Source organism: Callospermophilus lateralis, chromosome 14 (assembly GCF_048772815.1).
Source record: "Callospermophilus lateralis isolate mCalLat2 chromosome 14, mCalLat2.hap1, whole genome shotgun sequence".
In the NCBI taxonomy this organism is placed as follows: domain Eukaryota; kingdom Metazoa; phylum Chordata; class Mammalia; order Rodentia; family Sciuridae; genus Callospermophilus; species Callospermophilus lateralis.
Window position 1 is genome coordinate 29934203 of NC_135318.1, and position 17221 is coordinate 29951423.

Genomic DNA, 17221 nt, shown 5'->3' on the forward strand with positions numbered 1-17221 from the left:
AGTGTTCTTCATTAATATTTGTATACAGTACACCAGAGAGAGGGGTTGATTTATTAAGGTTATTTTTTAGTGCTATAAAAAGGTATTGCTACACAACACCAGAATGGAGCACCAAGATTAAAATAAATATATATCCAAGAAAAATTCAAAGAGGAAAATATAGTAGATACATACATGTAAGGTTAAGAGGAAAGAGTATAAGGAATGGAGCCAGGCAAGGTGGCACATGCCTGTGATCCTAGCAGCTCTGGAGGCTGAGGCAGGAGGACTGTGAGTTCAAAGCCAGCCTCAGCAAAAGTGAGGTGCTAAGCAACTCAGTGAGACCCTGTCTCTAAATAAAAAATATGAAAAATAGGGTGGGGATGTGGCTTAGTGATCAAGTGCTCCTGAGTTCAATCCCTGATAACCCTCCCCACCCGCCGCCAAAAAAAAAAGAGTATAAGGAATGGGAGTAGGTAAACAGGAAAAAAAAAAAAATGCCTCTTTTCTGTACAAATCAGAGATTTAGATTAGTTCAAATCCAGGCCACTAATTAATCCAAGCCTTAATGATTGATGAACTCCCTTTCTGGAATCAGTTATCCTTAAGTATTGAAGTGTGGCATTTAACTTGGGATTGAAGCAAATAAGCAGCTTTGAAAACACTTTTTTCTAGGTCCTCTGGACCCCTCAGGTGCTCTCAAATGGCGTCCAATTCTCCCGCATCAGTCCAGCTGGTGAGGAAGGCTACCCTGGAGAGTTACAAGTCTGGGTGACATACACCCTGGATGGCGGGGAGCTCGTGGTCAACTATAGAGCACAAGCCAGTCAGACCACACCAGTCAGTCTGACCAACCATGCTTACTTCAACCTGGCCGGCCAGGTAAGTGAACTCGCTCCTTCTCTCCTGCTGTAACTTGCTTCGTGGAATAACCAGGGACTGTGACTGGAGAGACCAACCCAGTAGGGACTTACTCTGGTCCTGACAATGATGAAAAGAGCCCAGGAGAGCATCTGGCTCCTAGTAGGTGTTCAATAAATGGAAGTCCTAGAGGAAGAAGATGGAATGAATACATTGTACTGTGTCAAGGAGGGTATCTGTTCTCGTGGCTATTTCAAGAAATTACTTTCATCTGATTCCAGCATGTGCTCACATCTGCTTCCCTTATTGTACTCCTACATCCCCCTCCAGTTACTTCCATTTAAGGAAGCAGATATAATCCTCCCAATTATACTTAAACCAGCCCCTTTAATATTAGTGTACTTCCACTGTGCAGCCCACCAGCTCCTTCCAGGGATTCTGGTGGCCAGTCATGCCCTGCACAGGACAGTAGAAAGAGCATTAGACCTGGATTTAGAAGACCTGGAGGTTTTCTTGTTTTTGTTTGTTTGTTTTAGAATAAGAGGCATGTTCTTAATTTCGTAATAATAGCTACCTATTATTTATCAGCTCCTGTCAGAAGCACTTTATGAAGTTGTCAGCACTTTATGAAGTTGTCAGCCCAGGGATAAGCCCCAGGAGGAGGACTCTTAAAATGTCTCCCTACAGGTGGTAGAGAGCCACTGACAGTGCCCTTGAGGGATCCCCTCTAAGCCACCTCATTCCCTTCAAAAGGGAACATTTCAGCTTATTGAGGAGGCTATCACAGGAGGCAGAAAACAGGCTGAGCCCAGCTCTGTAGATTCTATCTATTACTTCCTCATTATCTGAAGAAATCATGGTCCACTCAACTTGAATCATGTGGGCATGATTTCCTTCAAGCCTATGTACAGCCAACAAGCATTAGCTTACATTTTTGTCCTCCCCAACTTTTAGGAATTTGCTGATTTTTAGAGGGGGGAGTGGATAATTTTCTTAAATAACAGAGGTAATTGATTCTGATAAAATTTCCAAAGTTTTCCCTTTAAAAATAAGAAATATGGCTCTTCCCTTGTTTGATCTTATCTCTAGAACATCCATCATCCTTCCTGAAATCTGAAAACTAAACCAAAAGCTAAGAAGAAAACAAAAACACCCATTCGTAAGAGGATCTACTTTTTAAAATGGGTTCAGAAAGGGCAGAAATAGAGAAAGAAAAACAAAACAAAACACATTATGTCGTTTTAGGTAGATAGCAAATTGTGATGATTTTTCTGTTTTCTGAATTTTGATAGGCTTAGGACATATTATTTTACAACTTTGGGAATGATCTAAATGAATTGATTCAGAAATAGAAAGAGAAATTACACATGAAGTATTACATCTGCCAGTGTTCTTCCAGTGAAGGAGATAAAATGGGAATTTAAGGTTTACTAAGGCTCTTTGCATTTGTCACCTTTCTAATCCTGCAGGGACTTGGAGTGACAGATATTTCTGAATCTCTTTGCAGAGGATGAATACTTTCCTAGATCAGACCCCACCCAGAAGAGCAGTCAATATAAACCTCCCTTCTTAGACTGTCTTAGTAAGTGCAGCTCAAATCTACAACCACTAGCCTCAGCATTAAGGGCACCAGCCTTTGGGGTCATTTGGGTAGGAATGGATGGTCACCAGGCCTGGGGTCAAGAGCCGCTGCATATTCAGAACATCCTTTGCCCTATCCTGGGAAGCATTATCATATGTCAAGCCCTCTCCAGGGAAATAATTCAAAACATAATATTTAAAGTAATTAGCTGGGATGTGGTTCACTGGTAGAGCACTTGCCTAGCATGGACAGGCTCTGGGTTCAATTCCTAGCACCTAGCACAAAAATAATAAATGAATAAAGTAGCCAGCTCATGTTACATCTGTTCACTTTTTTTGTTTTCTAAATCTAACAAATGGTATCTTTGTTCTATTTTGGGGCCCAAGCATTGGCTTGCTACTTCTAGTTTGTGTGTTGGGGGGTCTGAGAGGTAGGATGTGAGAACTGTTTGAAACTTAACCTAAAGACCTCTGAAAACAGGCCTAGTGGAATTTGAGATGAAAAGCAATAGCTGTGGTTCTGGTATGATTAGGTAGATATCATCATCAAGGGACCAAGTTTTTCCATTTTTCCGTTCTACTTCCTCAGTGTCTTGGCTTTTTTTTTTTTTTTTTTAGTTGTTGTTGGACCTTTATTTACTTATATGTGGTGCTGAGAATAGAACCCAATACTAGTCAACAGTGTCTGTTACTCCTGCTAGACACATTAAAAGATGACTTAAGGCAGAAACTGTGGCAATGAACAGAAAAGGTTTTAAAATCTCTATGCAAGTTGTAATGGGCTTTGTAAATGGCTAATGTTGAAACTGGTATTAATCGAGCAAAGTTCACCAAAACACTGAACTCAGAGATGGATCTCAAGATCTGTTTGTGAGTCAACATTTCTTGCCAAGTGTTCATCAACCTTGAACGGAAATGGGTCTAACAGTAATATTCCACCAGAGTAGATCATTGGAGTTTTCCAGACCAGAAGAGGCGTGAACTGAATCATGCTTCTCTTTCAGGAAGGGATATTAGTGCTACTTGGTGACCCAGAGGCCACTGGGAGCGCAGTAAGCATTCTTTTCCTGCTCCTCCCAGCCTCTTCCTATAAAGTCAGACTCATCCATTTTTTTGCAATGTGACTTTTTTTGTTAATTCATTTTCCTCCTGCCCATTACTTTAAAAACAACAAAAAAGAAAAAGAGAAAAGGAAACTCCTAAGCAGCTTGTTCATGATAGTGAAACACTGTAAACAATCCACAAGTCCATCTACCCATCAGGAGGATGGGTAAACAAATGGTGACATAATGGTATAGTAGAATATTATCAACAGTAAAAAGGACCAAATTACTGATCCAATGACATGGGTGATCTCAAAAACCTTATGAGACACAAAAGAATATCTACCATAGGATTCTATTTATGGGAGGTTCTAGAACACGTACAACTCAGCTATGCTCATAGAAATCAGAATAGCATCCTGGATAAAAATGGGCATTTATCTTAAAAAAAAAGAATGGAAGGAGGCAGGCACCTGTGGAAATTGAGTGAAGACCTGATAAATGCTAGGCCAGGAGTCATCTCCTGCAGGCTTTGCTCACTGGATGGTGTAGGCGAGGTTGTGTCTCTCAAGCCTCATATATGCAAAGAAAGGATGGAGGTGTTCTTTTGGTCTGGCTGTCCTTTCCTGGGACTCTTCAGTCCTCTATGTGGGCTGTAGATGTCAATCTAATACCATCATGGTTTTGTACTCAACCTTCCTTGCTGCTGCCTGGACTGAATAAAGCCTTCCAAATTAGGGCTGGGGGTAGCTCAGTGGTAGAGTGCTTGTTTGGCATATGCAAGGCCCTGGTTTCAAACCCGGGCACTGAAAAACGAAGCAAAATAAAACCCTCCTGTTGAACTGAGCATTGAACAAATAGAGCTGGGGAAATAGTTCTAAATTCCTGCCGCAGTCTGGCTGGGCACAATTCAGGAGCCACTTGTCAAAAGAAACTAACTTTATTTTTAGAACCACACAGGCCAAACAAAACAGCTCCTCAGGAAAAAACCCTCAGAGCCCAACTGCCACCACCGGCTTCCCACAAGCCACACTCCCCGACCCAGCCTCTTCCTCCCACAATCCTCCCTCTCTTGGGGCCAATTGGCTGGGTCGCATGGGTGGAGCCAAAAAAGTCCCCCAGTGAGCAGCTCCGTGGTCTGAAAGGGCAGGGAAACAGCCCAATGAGCATCACCACAGAGGAGCCAATCAGCTAGATGTTGCTAGATGTTGCTGGGGCCGCTGTGAGCCAATCATCAGCTGATAATCTGAAAGGGCAGGGAAACAGCTCAACGAGCATCTCCACAGAGGAGCCAATCAGCTAGATGTTGCTGGGGCCGCTGTGAGCCAATCTCAGCTGGCAGTCTGAAAGTTTGCTGGGGCCCCTTCGGCTGTGGCTCTCAACATCTCCCCCTTTCTGTTTAAACAATAAGCATGTGGCTTAGGTACCGTGCCTGCCTTAGGTTGTCCAATAGTACATATGGTCCTTACCCGTTATCTTAAGTTGGTACCATTGTAATTGGATCTTACCCGTCACTGACTACCGGTCCAGTATACAGCCACACCTGTGTAGAGGTCTTTGTACCAGCGGGGGGGTGAGGTTCTTTGCCTCACCTCTGTTGGCCCCCAAATTTTAGCTGAACAATCATGACAAGCAGAAGGGAGGAAGATACACCAAGCCAATTGACGGCTCCTTTTGGAAAAATTGTACCACCGATGACATCATCAGCAAAAATACCCCAACACTACCACAAGTCGCTGCACTAACAGATAGTTCCCAATGCATACAGGTGAGTTCACGATGCATACAAGTGATACATAGTCCAGGCAAGTTCTGTAAGTAGTTCAGTGATGGCTATTGCAGAAGCTGTAGATTGGTTTTATCTTTGTCTTCATGCACTGGGATGAAGATAGGAATTCTGGCAATAATGGCTAAAGAAAAAAATATGTAATATTCCAGAAGGCACTAAAAGAAAACAATTTACTTAACAATTTACATTATTTTGAAGAGAATTATTAAATATAATGAAAAGGAAAGGTGAAAGTAAACAAACAGATCTGTTAACCTCCTTTTTTGTTCACATTTTAAAACAATCCTCAACAGCTGTTTACCCAATTTAAATTAAACCATTTAAATCACGTGAATAATAAAAAAAATTATTTGGATCACATTTTTTCATGAGCACTCATCATATATGATATATGGACATACTTACATTCAAACATATAACACAAAACACAAGTGTGCACACATAATACATACGACACATAACATAATAGTAAAGGCCTTATAACTTTTTACAGGTGAAATCTCCATTGCAATGTTTAAAAACTCTATAGTCAAAAAATAGAACTGATCAGCAAAACATTAACCTAGGTCTGTATGAGCTCAAAAAACAAAATAGAACTTCATGATATGGGAAAGGGCAATAATAAAATAGATATTGAAAAAAGCATTCTGGTTCTGTCGCAGATGTAAGAATAACCAAACTGGAGTTCTGGATATCAGCTGTTATGGATTTGAGCCAAATCATCTTCTTTTTGATCTGTAGAAATCGCTTTAGTTAATCTCTCTGGAATCCAAATCGGCTGCTGTTCTCCCTGTGGAAACACACAAACAGACCCCCGACTCCAGACAATTACTGGGTCAGGACCTTTCCATTGTCCTCTTAGAATATCCTTCCAAAGTACCTTGGGCTTATGTACATTTTTTGGACACATATGCCTTTCCGCAGCACTAAGCCCTGATGAATCCAAATTTTAAAAGTTTAGAGTAAAAAGGGTTATTTTAAGTTTATCTTTGGGGAATATATACCCCCCCTTCCCAATTCCTTCTTTTTGCTTTAATAAGTACATTTTAATAGTTTGATGAGCTCTTTCAACTATGCCTTGTCCCTGTGGATTGTATGGGATTCCTGTTATATGAGTAATGCCAAATGATGAGCAAAATTGTTTAAAAGAGGTAGAAGTATAACCAGGAGCATTATCTGTTTTTAACTGTTTTGGAACGCCCACAGTGGCAAAATTTTGTAAGCAATGAGCTATAACATCTTTAGTTTTTTCTCCGGCATGAAGGGAGCCCATCAAAAATCCAGAAGAAGTATCAACTGTAACATGTAAATATTTTAATTTTCCAAATTCTGGAAAGTGTGTGACGTCCATCTGCCAAATATGGTTAGGTATCAATCCTCTAGGATTGATTCCAAGGTTAACTTGTGGTAAAAAGGTCACACAATTTTGACATTGTTTTATTATTTGTCTAGCTTGTTCCTTAGTTATTTTAAAACGCTTTTGTAAAGTATTAGCATTGACATGGAACTTTTTATGAAAATTTATAGCTTCTTCTAGTGTATAGAAAATATGTATGTCATGTGTAGTTTTATCTGCTAAATCATTGCCCAAACTAAGGGCTCCAGGCAATCCTGTGTGTGTCCTGATATGTCCTATAAAGAATGGATCTTTTCTGTCCCAGATTAGACTTTGTATAGTGGAAAGCAAAAAGAAAACAGTAGAGGAAGGGGAAATCCTACCAGCATCTTCATATACTATATGTATTAACTATATACTGACTATCAGAAAATAAATTAAATATAGAATCTTTAAACATCACAAAAGCTTGTAATACTGCATTAAGCTCTACCTTTTGAGCTGATTGTTTGGGTACTAAAAATGTAAAAGTTTGATCAGGTGTAACTATTGCTGCTGTACCATTATTTGACCCATCAGTGAATATATTTGGAGCATTCATGATAGGTGTTTTTCTTGTCATTTTTGGAAAAATTATAGGATGCGATGGCAAAAAAGACAATAAAGGATTAGATGGTAAGTGGTTATCAAATGAAACATTAGATTTGCACATGATTATTGCCCAAGTATTTAACTCATTAGCTAACTCATCAATTTGATTCATAGTATATGGAGTAATAATTTTATTGGGAGAAATTCCAAACACTCCCTTTGCTGCTTTTATTCCTTTGAGTATTAATTGTCCTACAGCCTCAGGATACCTAGTAAGAATAGTGTTAGGAGAATAAGATAAATGTATCCATAATAATGGACCTTCTTGCCAAAATACTCCTGTAGGAATATTTTTTGTTGGTAGTACAATAAATAATAAAGGCAAACTTATATCAATTCTATCCAAATGCATATTTTCCATATATGTTTCAATGATTTTTAATGCCTTTCTTGCTTCAGGCGTTAACATTCGGGGTGAATTTGGATCTGATGGACCTTTTAGGATATCAAATAAAGGTCCCAACTCTCCTGTTGGTATACCTAGATAAGGCCTTATCCAATTTATGTCTCCTAATAACTTTTGAAAGTCATTAAGTGATTTGAGTTGATCTACTCATATTTGAATTTTTAGTGGACGGACCATGGTTGAGGATAATAGAACTCCTAAATAATTAATTGGAAAATTTAATTGTACTTTATCTATTGCTATCTCTAGATTATAATTTTTTAATAAGTTTGTAAGTGTGGCATAACATTCTAGCAATGTGTTTTTAGCTTTGTGTGCTAATAAAACATCATCCATATAGTGAAATATTTGTAGTTCAGGATTTTGATTTCTAAGTGGCTGGATTGCTTTGTTAACATAAATTTGACACATAGTTGGGCTGTTAGCCATCCCTTGAGGGAGTACTTTCCATTCATATCTCTGATCAGGACCTTCATGATTCAGTGCAGGGATAGTAAATGCAAAATGTGGACTATCCTCAGGATGAATTGGAATTGAAAAAAAAACAATCTTTAATATCTATAACTAAAACATACCAAGTTTTTGGCAAAGCAGACAATTGAGGAATCCCCGATTGAGCAGGTCCCATAATAACCATCTCATTATTAATGGCTCTTAAATCTTGCAATAATCTCCATTTACCAGATTTCTTTTTGATGACAAAAATGGGAGTATTATGGGGAGATACAGAAGGTTGTATATGTCCTTCCACTAATTGTTGTTTCACCAGATCATGGGCTGCTTGTATCTTTTCTTTAGTCAGGGGCCACTGAGGAACCCATACTGGTCTTTCTGATTTCCAAGTAATTTTTACTGTCTCAGTGGCCCTTTCTGAAAATCCAACCCATGTCTGTCTGTTCCTTGATCTATTTGTATTGGTGCTGCTATACCTTGTTCTTGTTTTCCTAATCTTTTTCCTTTCCTAAAACCTTGTCTAGTCATAATAGTGGGTGCATTTTGGTTGATGTTATTTGTTAATGTCAAACCTAATTGATCTAGGACATCTCGTCCCCATAAATTTATAGGAAGATGATCCAATACATATGGCTGTATAGTTCCTTCACATCCTTCAGGATCCTTCCAATCTAATACCATTGCACTTCTATGGGGATTAGTCGCTACTCCTAGGCCTCGAAGCGTTTGAGTGGCTTGTTGTAATGGCCAAAGTTTTGGCCATTCTTGACGAGAGATGATGCTAAGGTCTGCACCTGTATCCAGTAGCCCATTAAATTCATGACCTTGAATATTTAGTTTTAGCATGGGGCGAGAATCTAAATTTAAAGACAGCATAGCCCAATCTACACCTGTGGAGCCTAATCCCTTGGAACCTCTTTCTACAGCATGACTGGAAAATTTATCATGTAGGCTTGGTATTATTAGTAACTGTGCTATTCTATCTCCTGGTGAAATTACTGATATACCATTTGGAGAACTGCCTATAATTTTTATTTCACCTTCATAATCGGGATCAATTACCCCCGGACTTATCATAAGTCCTTTTAGAGTAGAAGAGCTGCGTCCCAATAATAAGCCTACTGTTCCTTTGGGAAGAGGTCCTTTCACCCCTGTGGGAATGATTTGAACTCCCATCTCTGGAGTTAGTACTGATCTGGCGGAGGCGCAGATGTCCAACCCTGCGCTCCCTCTGGTTTGTCTGATGAGGGATCTGATGGACAATGTGTCCTGGGCACTACCCTGATGGGGTTGCTGGGTTCCTCCAGTGTTCTGTATATTTGTGGTTTTGGGCCCCGGAGCATTGGGCCCCCCTGTCCATTTTTTGGCAATGGAGCCCGATGCCCTTCTCCACAATATCGTGGATAAACACTTGGTCCTTGTTCGGTTTTTGATAATGGAGTACCCTCTATGGTGGTTTGAGAATGGCATTCATTAGCCCAATGTCTCCCTCTACGGCATCGTGGGCAAATACCCGGTATTCTACTCCTTTGATACCTAATTTTGTTAAACCCTCCTCCTATGGGGCAATTCCTTTTAAAATGTCCTGTTTGTTCACAATTGTAGCATGTTCTTGGCCTGGCATCTAAAGCCTGTTTTACTGCAGCTGCCACAATTTGCCCTAGTTCATTAATGTCTCTGGCATCTAAAGCCTGTTTTACTGCAGTTGCCACGACTTGCTCTTGTTCATTAATGTCTCTACATAATTTAATATATGTGTCTAAATCTTCATGTTTCCATGGTCTAATGATATCTCTGCACCAACAATTTGCTTGGTCATAAGCCAGTTGTTTTATTAATGGCATTGCTTTTTCTATATTCCCAAAAACTCTGGTAGCTATTTGAATAAGCCTATCTACAAATTCAGCGTAAGATTCATTAGCTCCTTGTATTATCTTAGATAATTGACCTTGTAAACCTCCATGTTCTTGTAAAGTCTTCCATGCCTTAACTGCATCTACAGCAATTTGTAAATATACACCAGGATCATATGCAATTTGTTGCTGCTGATCCTCATAAGGTCCCTTTCCTAACAACATATCTAGATTTCTCTGAGGATAACCAGGTGCTGCATTTCGCCTAGCCGTCTCCTTGCAAAATTCCTCATTGACAACCTTCCATAACAGGTATTGTCCTCCATTTAGCACAGCTTTACACATATTAGCCCAATCTGCTGGCATCATGTTCAAGTTGGTAATGGATTCGACCAAGCTTACAGTGAAGGGTGCTTGAAGACCATAGGTTGTTACAGCCTCTTTTAGCTGCTTCACTGTTTTGAAATTTAAAGGATGGTAAATTCACTGCCCTCCTACCTCAAATACAGGGCATGTTAATACTTGAAATCCTGTCTCAGAATCCCAACTATCAACTGCGGGGGTTGGGAGCCTCCCAGCATATGGAGGTGGTGCTGTTGATTGGACACTTACGCCCTCTGGTGATAGAAAGGTGTTAGTAGCAGTCTCCTGTAGAGATGGTGCTGTTGGTTGGACATTTATACCCTCTGGTGATAGAAAGGTGTTAGTAGCAGTCTTCTGTTGTAACTTTTCCCCTGATGGCTTTTCTGCTCTAAACTTCCTTCCTCTGTCTGACTAGCTCGAAAGACCTTCTCTTTTACTTGAATCTTTTCCTCTTTCTGACTAACTTGAGAGACCTTCTCTTTTACTTGAATCAATATGTCTTCTCCTTCCTCTACCTTTGTCTGAATTGAAGGCTTTGGACTAAGCAAACCAGATACGAACGTCCACAATGGCAATGTGCCAACTGGCAGAGTTCCTGGGCTGTTCTTTTCTATTCTTCTTAAATCTTCACCATGATGGTTCCATTGTGATATACTTAACAACTCCTCCTTAAAAAGCCATGGGCTACATTTTTGTATTGTATCAACGTATGCCCTGACTGCTCTTGATTTTACTGGAATGCCTCCTTCCTCTAACAATTTACTTAACACTCTTTCAGTTTGTTTTTTATTAATTTCTGATCCCATATTTCTATTATAATACAACCCAACAAGATAACGCCTAACAAAACTGAAACAGAGTGAAACAAAATTGGAACAACACAAAGTCATTATAATAGCCTCCTGAAATGTCCATCCGTCCTTTCTCCCTATCTGTTCCTCAGATGTGAGTGGTTATACTTCCATCTTACACATCTCCAGGGACAGGCAACTTAAAACAGAAGTGAAGCAAAACAAAAGAAGAATCTTAAAATGGCTACCAACCCTCTCGCCCTGCCCTCAGGGGCAAGCAGTTTACTTACCCTCAGTCACTCCCCATGCGAGCCACCAAATGCCACAGTCTGGCTGGGCACAATTCAGGAGCCACTTGTCAAAAGAAACTAACTTTATTTTTAGAACCACACACGCCAAACAAAACAGCTCCTCAGGAAAAAACCCTCAGAGCCCAACTGCCACCACCGGCTTCCCACAAGCCACACTCCCCGACCCAGCCTCTTCCTCCCATAATCCTCCTGCTCTTGAGGCCGATTGGCTGGGTTGCATGGGCGGAGCCAAAAAAGTCCCCCAATGAGCAGCTCCGTGGTCTGAAAGGGCAGGGAAACAGCTCAATGAGCATCTCCACAGAGGAGCCAATCAGCTAGATGTTGCTGGGGCCGCTGTGAGCCAATCATCAGCTGGCAGTCTGAAAGTTTGCTGGGGCCCCTTTGGCTATGGCTCTCAACAAATTCCCCTTCTCATCTTTCCTCCCTTTAGTCCTAAAGGCCTCCTGGGTGCCAGCACCACCCTGATAAAAGAGGATGGCAGTAGGGAGGAGCCTCTATCCAGGAGAGACACCCTGATGTCTTGAGCTACACTGGACCTGGGTGCACGCCACTTCAAATTTTGGACCTGCCTTCTCAAGTCAGGACAGGAACCAAAAAAGTGGCTAAGAGAGGAAGCATGAGCAGCGGAGAGCTCTCTGTCCTCATATTGTCCCCATTTCCTCCTACCCCAGCCCAGCACAAACCCATTTTCTCTCTCAGGGGATATCAGTTCTGCAGCAGCGGAACCTTCTAGCAGTGTCATTAAACCAGTTTTGCCACATTTCAACATGGAATCTCATGGTCCCTAAATCTTGTTCTTTCGCCTTAAAATGACTCCATTTGATTGTGTGGCCTGAATCTTTCTCGCCATAGAATCTGCATGCCGTCAGCCTGCAGCCCTCCGCCCTCTGCCCCTCTGCTTACCTCTCTGCAGCTCAGCAGCAGCTTCAGTTTAGCTTTGCTCAGGGTTTCTCAGCCACTGACATTTTGGGCCAGATAATTGTTTGTTGTGGTGGAGAGAGGGTGGGAGGGCTGATTGTTGAGCTTCACTAAGCAAAAGCCCTCTCTTGGTTCCTCTTTCCCATCTTGTGTTGTGAAGCTTTAAAATATGTTACTATGGATAATAAAAAATAATCCTTTGCATTAAAAACATGCATGTATAAATTTATTTTCTGATTTGCAAGTAGCCCTTACTAAACTGTGCCTCACAAAAATCCTAGAAAAAGTGGGATCATCATAATCCCAATTTTACAGAGAGAGAGAGAGAGAGAGAGAGAGAGAGAGAGAGAAGAGTATTCCAGAGATTATATGAATTCCCTAGTGAGTGGAAACTAGATTCCAAGCCTTCTGAGAACTGACTCAGATTTCCTGTACTAGCTTTTTTTTTTTTTTTTTTTTTTTTTGCAGTACTAGGGATCAAACCCAGGGCCTTGCACCCTGAGCTACTTCTGCAGCCATTTTAATTATTTATTTATTATTATTATTTTTTATTTGGAGACAGGTTCTCAGAAGTTGCTCAGGCTGGTCTTAAATTTATGATTCTCCTGCCTCAGACTCTGGAGTAGCTGGGATTACAGGTGTGCACCACCTTGCCTGGCCTGTACTAGTTTTTGACTCTCTCAAGAAGGCAACACAATTTTGATTCTTGGGCTTCTGTCATGTGGCAAGGAGTGGAGCCTCTAGATGGGAGCTGGGAGAGGGGTGACAGGTGTCCCCCTCTAGTGGGCCTGGAGGCAGTGCCTTGACCACCCAGGACTTGCGTTCTGGGTGAGTGATCCTTTCTCCTCCCTGTGCCTGCTATCTGACGGAGTAGCAGAAACCCCTCCATTAAAAAGCGGGAGCCAAAAGGCTTCCTAGCCACTGTGGTCTCCCTGACTTCTCACCTTCACATTCCACTTAGAAAGGAAAGTGCATGCTGGGGTCACACGTTGAAAGCTTCTCTCACATGTGTCAGTGGTGGTTTGGGGCCCCAGTCTACCTACACTAAGATGACCCTGCTTAGTCAGTATCATTGGTCAACTGGATTTCTAAAGTTTTTGTCAATGCCTGAAAACATTTTTACAAGAAATGTTACGAAGCAAATATGTAAAAGACTAAACAGTAAGTCTTTTTTTTTTTTCTTTTTCCTTTTCCCTCCCAGGGGTCCCCAAATATATATGACCATGAAATCACCATAGAAGCTGATGCTTACTTGCCTTTGAATGAATCCATGCTTCCTACAGGTTAGTGAATTTAAACATTTTTATGTAACATGGTGTCACAGATTAGATTCCGAGACCAAGACAGAACATTAGTAGAGAAACTGGTAAAATCCTAACAAATCCTATCGTTCAGTTAATAAACTTATTCCAGTGTTAATTTCTTAGTTTTTGATATTTGTATAATGTTTATGCACGATAGGTTTCCCTCAATGAACTATTTTTACCACATTTCTGTGAATTAAAATTCTCTCAAAATTTAAGTTAAAAAAATCAGTGTAAGAAAGTACTTCAAGTTTATAGAATACCTGCCCTACAGCAGGCAGGGACTTTTGTTTTAGTTTAGGCACTTTAAAACAAAGAAGTTGTATTTATGGCTGCTGGTTTAACATTTTTATAAGGAAAAAGATAAACATGTGAGCCTGTGTACTCAACAGTGACTTAACAGCACCAGTTAGAAACTTCCATAAATACAGTGACCATAAAACTAATTGGAATAATAATGAGAAATTGAGATAGATGAGTTAAAATTTTTGTCATCACAGTTTTGAGTGTTTTCCTGCTCCAAGACAGGATTTAAAGGCTTTTATGTTTGTCTTGGTAATATGTGTCATCTTTTGATATTTAAATGACTCAATAGATGAGCATGAGTAAGCTGGCCCATCTTTTTAAAAAAATTGGTGCATTATAATTATACATAATAGTGAGATTTATTATGCATAATTTGATCAATTTGATTCCCCAGTAAAGTTTTCCCATTTTGTCCTGGATGCAGAATTATTGCATTACAACTGTATATCGTCAATTATAAGGAAAAAATAACCTGACTGCTATAATGGACTGATAAGGAAGAAAGTGAACTAAGTAGCTTATAAATGCAGGTTTTGAAATAAGTGCATATTTATTTGTCTATATTTATAAAATCTTCTTATGCTCTATCCTATTGTTTTGATCATATGAAAAGTACAAAATGCACAATTCATGCTATGTAAAGATTATCTGCCAGGGTTTTAAAAGATCATTGTGGGGGCTACAGTTGAGCCTTACAGTCCATTGGAGTTCTATCATGATAACAAATAAGTTGCAGTAACTTCAGAGCTCATGAAAAATTATAATTCTCTGCTACCTGTCCATATGTTTACAAGTTCTACATGTTACGTCTGCTTGCCCCATAATACTCAAACGAAATTTATATGATTCCTTTGGAATAGCCTCCAAAAATGGGTGGTAACTGCTACTTGGCACCTCAGTGATGAAAGAATTCACATCTAGCCCATTTTCAGTTGAGAACAAAATATCTAGGAGTCCAGATTTCATCTGACTCTTAACATTGACCAAAAACCCTGAGCAAGTGGTTTAATTCTTTTTTTTTAGTTGGGGGGATTGAACCCACGGGCACTCTATCACTGAGCTACATCCCCAGTCCTTTTTTTTTTCTTCTTAGGTATACATGACAATGAGTATATTTTGACATATCATACATACATTGATATAACTTATTCTAATTAGGATCCCGGTCCTTTTTATTTTTTATTTTGAGATGTGATAAGGCTCACTTTGAATCTACAATCCTCCTGCCTTAGCCTCCCAAGCCCCTGGGATTACAGGCATGCACTCTTGTGCCCAGGTGCAATTTACTAATTCTAAAATCACTACAAAGGGCCTGTCCATCATTTGGGCATTCAAAAATGCCTTTCCAGGGCTGGGTTGTGGCTCAGGGGTCGAGGCCCTGGGTTTGATCCCCAGTACTGCAAAACAAAACAAACAAAAACCAGAAGTGCCTTCCCTGTGCTCCTGGGAGAGTTAATACAATCTGGAAGGTCAAGTGAGAGTTTGTTAGGCAGTGAGGAAAGAAAGGTATTCTGGGTAAAGAGGAGTAGATCGGGAAGTTCAGGAAACAGCAGGCCTCTCCCAGGGAAGTGCTGCTTCTGAAGCACCAGGCTGCACCATGCTCAGCATGGCATAGATTAGATGGACCACATCAGATCTGCTGAAGTACCTGCTGAAGGTTGGCCCATGGTGACCCCAGGCTGGCCTGGAATTCAAGGTCAACCTACCCAGAACAGACTGAAAGGTGGGACCAAATGCACTGTCAAACTTCCTGGTATTCAGCCAGACGTGGACTGAACACACAAGGCCACTTTCTTGTGATGCACTGTAGGAACCTGTTAGACCAGCCACACTCCATTAAGACTTCTGGATCGACATGCAGTATCTAGCGATGTAGAGATTGTAGTTTTGTTGAATTGAGATAACTTGTGAGATGAGATGAAGGTTTATGACACTAATAGCTAGTATTTCAAAGGAACACTATAAATAATTCCTACTGCAATCCTGTTGGGTGGATTGTGTTCATTTTCTTATTTAACAGATGTGTAAACTGTTGAACAAGGAATTTAAATAAGTCAGTGAGGCTATGGTTAGGGTATGGTTTGACTGTGTTCCCCAAAGGCTCATGTGCTAAAGGTTTGGTCCCCGGAAGGCAGGGTATAGGAGGTGGGGCCTCATGCAAGATAATGAGGTCATAGGACACCACCCTCAGAAGGGACAAATAGCAGTCTCTCAGAATGAGTTTGTTCTCCTGAAAGAGAATTGTTGTATAGGGAAGTCACCTCATCAACTGGCCTCTTCTGCATGCAGCCAGTTTCCTTCCTGCTTCTCTGCCATGTTGTGAGATAGCCAAGGAGGCCCTCACCAGAGGCCAAACAGATGGGTCCACTGATCTTGGACTTTGAGCCTCCCAAACTGAGCTAAATGATCCTCTTTTCTTTGTAAGTACAAAGCCTCAGGGTATTTTGTTATAACAATAGGAAACTGGACTAATGCAGAGAATCACCCAGTTAACAAATGGTGGAAAACTGAGATTCACACCAAGTAGTCTGTTATTAGATCTTGGGCTCTTGGGCTAGGGGCATAGCCCAGTGATACAATCCTTGCCTAGCATGCACAAGACTCTAAATCTAATCCTTAGCACAGCAAAACAAACAAACACCCAAAAAACATACTCCCATGTTAAATGTCAAGAAGGTTTGGGTCAGGTGTGGTGGTGCACGTCTATAATTACCAGCTACTTGGAAGGCTGTAGCAGGAAGATTGTAAGTTTGAGGCCAGTCTGGGCAGTTTAGTAAAACCCTGTCTTAAAATTAAAAAAAAATAATAAAAACTGAAAGTGCTGGGGAGGTAGCTCAGAGGTAGAACCCTTACCTAACTTAAGCCAGGCCATAGGTTCAATCCCCAGGAAAGAAAGAAAGAAAGAAAGAAAGAAAGAAAGGAAGGAAGGAAGGAAGGAAGGAAGGAAGGAAGAAAGGAAGAAAGAAAGAAAGAAAGAAAGGAAGGAAGGAAGGAAGGAAGGAAGAAAGGAAGAAAGAAAGATAGATTTGGGATGATGAGGAAGGGTAAGAAAGGAAAGAAAGAAAATAAATTAACTTCTTGACTCTATAGATACCCAAGACCACCATATAGTCAAGAAATGAGAAATAAGCAAAAACAAAAACCAAGACTTTTAATAGTTGTCAATTCTGATTTCTTTTGTCACCTTTGTACAAGAAATTCACAGCTTCTCTCCCAATTGTTCCGTTTTTCCTTCTGTTCAACTTATTTCTAGTTTGCTGCAAAGAGAACAAAACA

General features: G+C 40.5%; 1 protein-coding gene across 1 annotated transcript in view; it reads left to right on the forward strand.

Annotated features, from left to right (window-relative positions):
- LOC143380151 (galactose mutarotase-like) overlaps window positions 1–17221 on the forward strand; it is a 51476-nt gene that overhangs the window by 11598 nt on the left and 22657 nt on the right. Inside the window, exons 3-4 of the mRNA XM_076832918.1 lie at window positions 655–861; window positions 13537–13618. Coding sequence (XP_076689033.1) covers window positions 655–861; window positions 13537–13618 — 289 coding nt within the window. The remainder of the gene's footprint in view (window positions 1–654; window positions 862–13536; window positions 13619–17221) is intronic.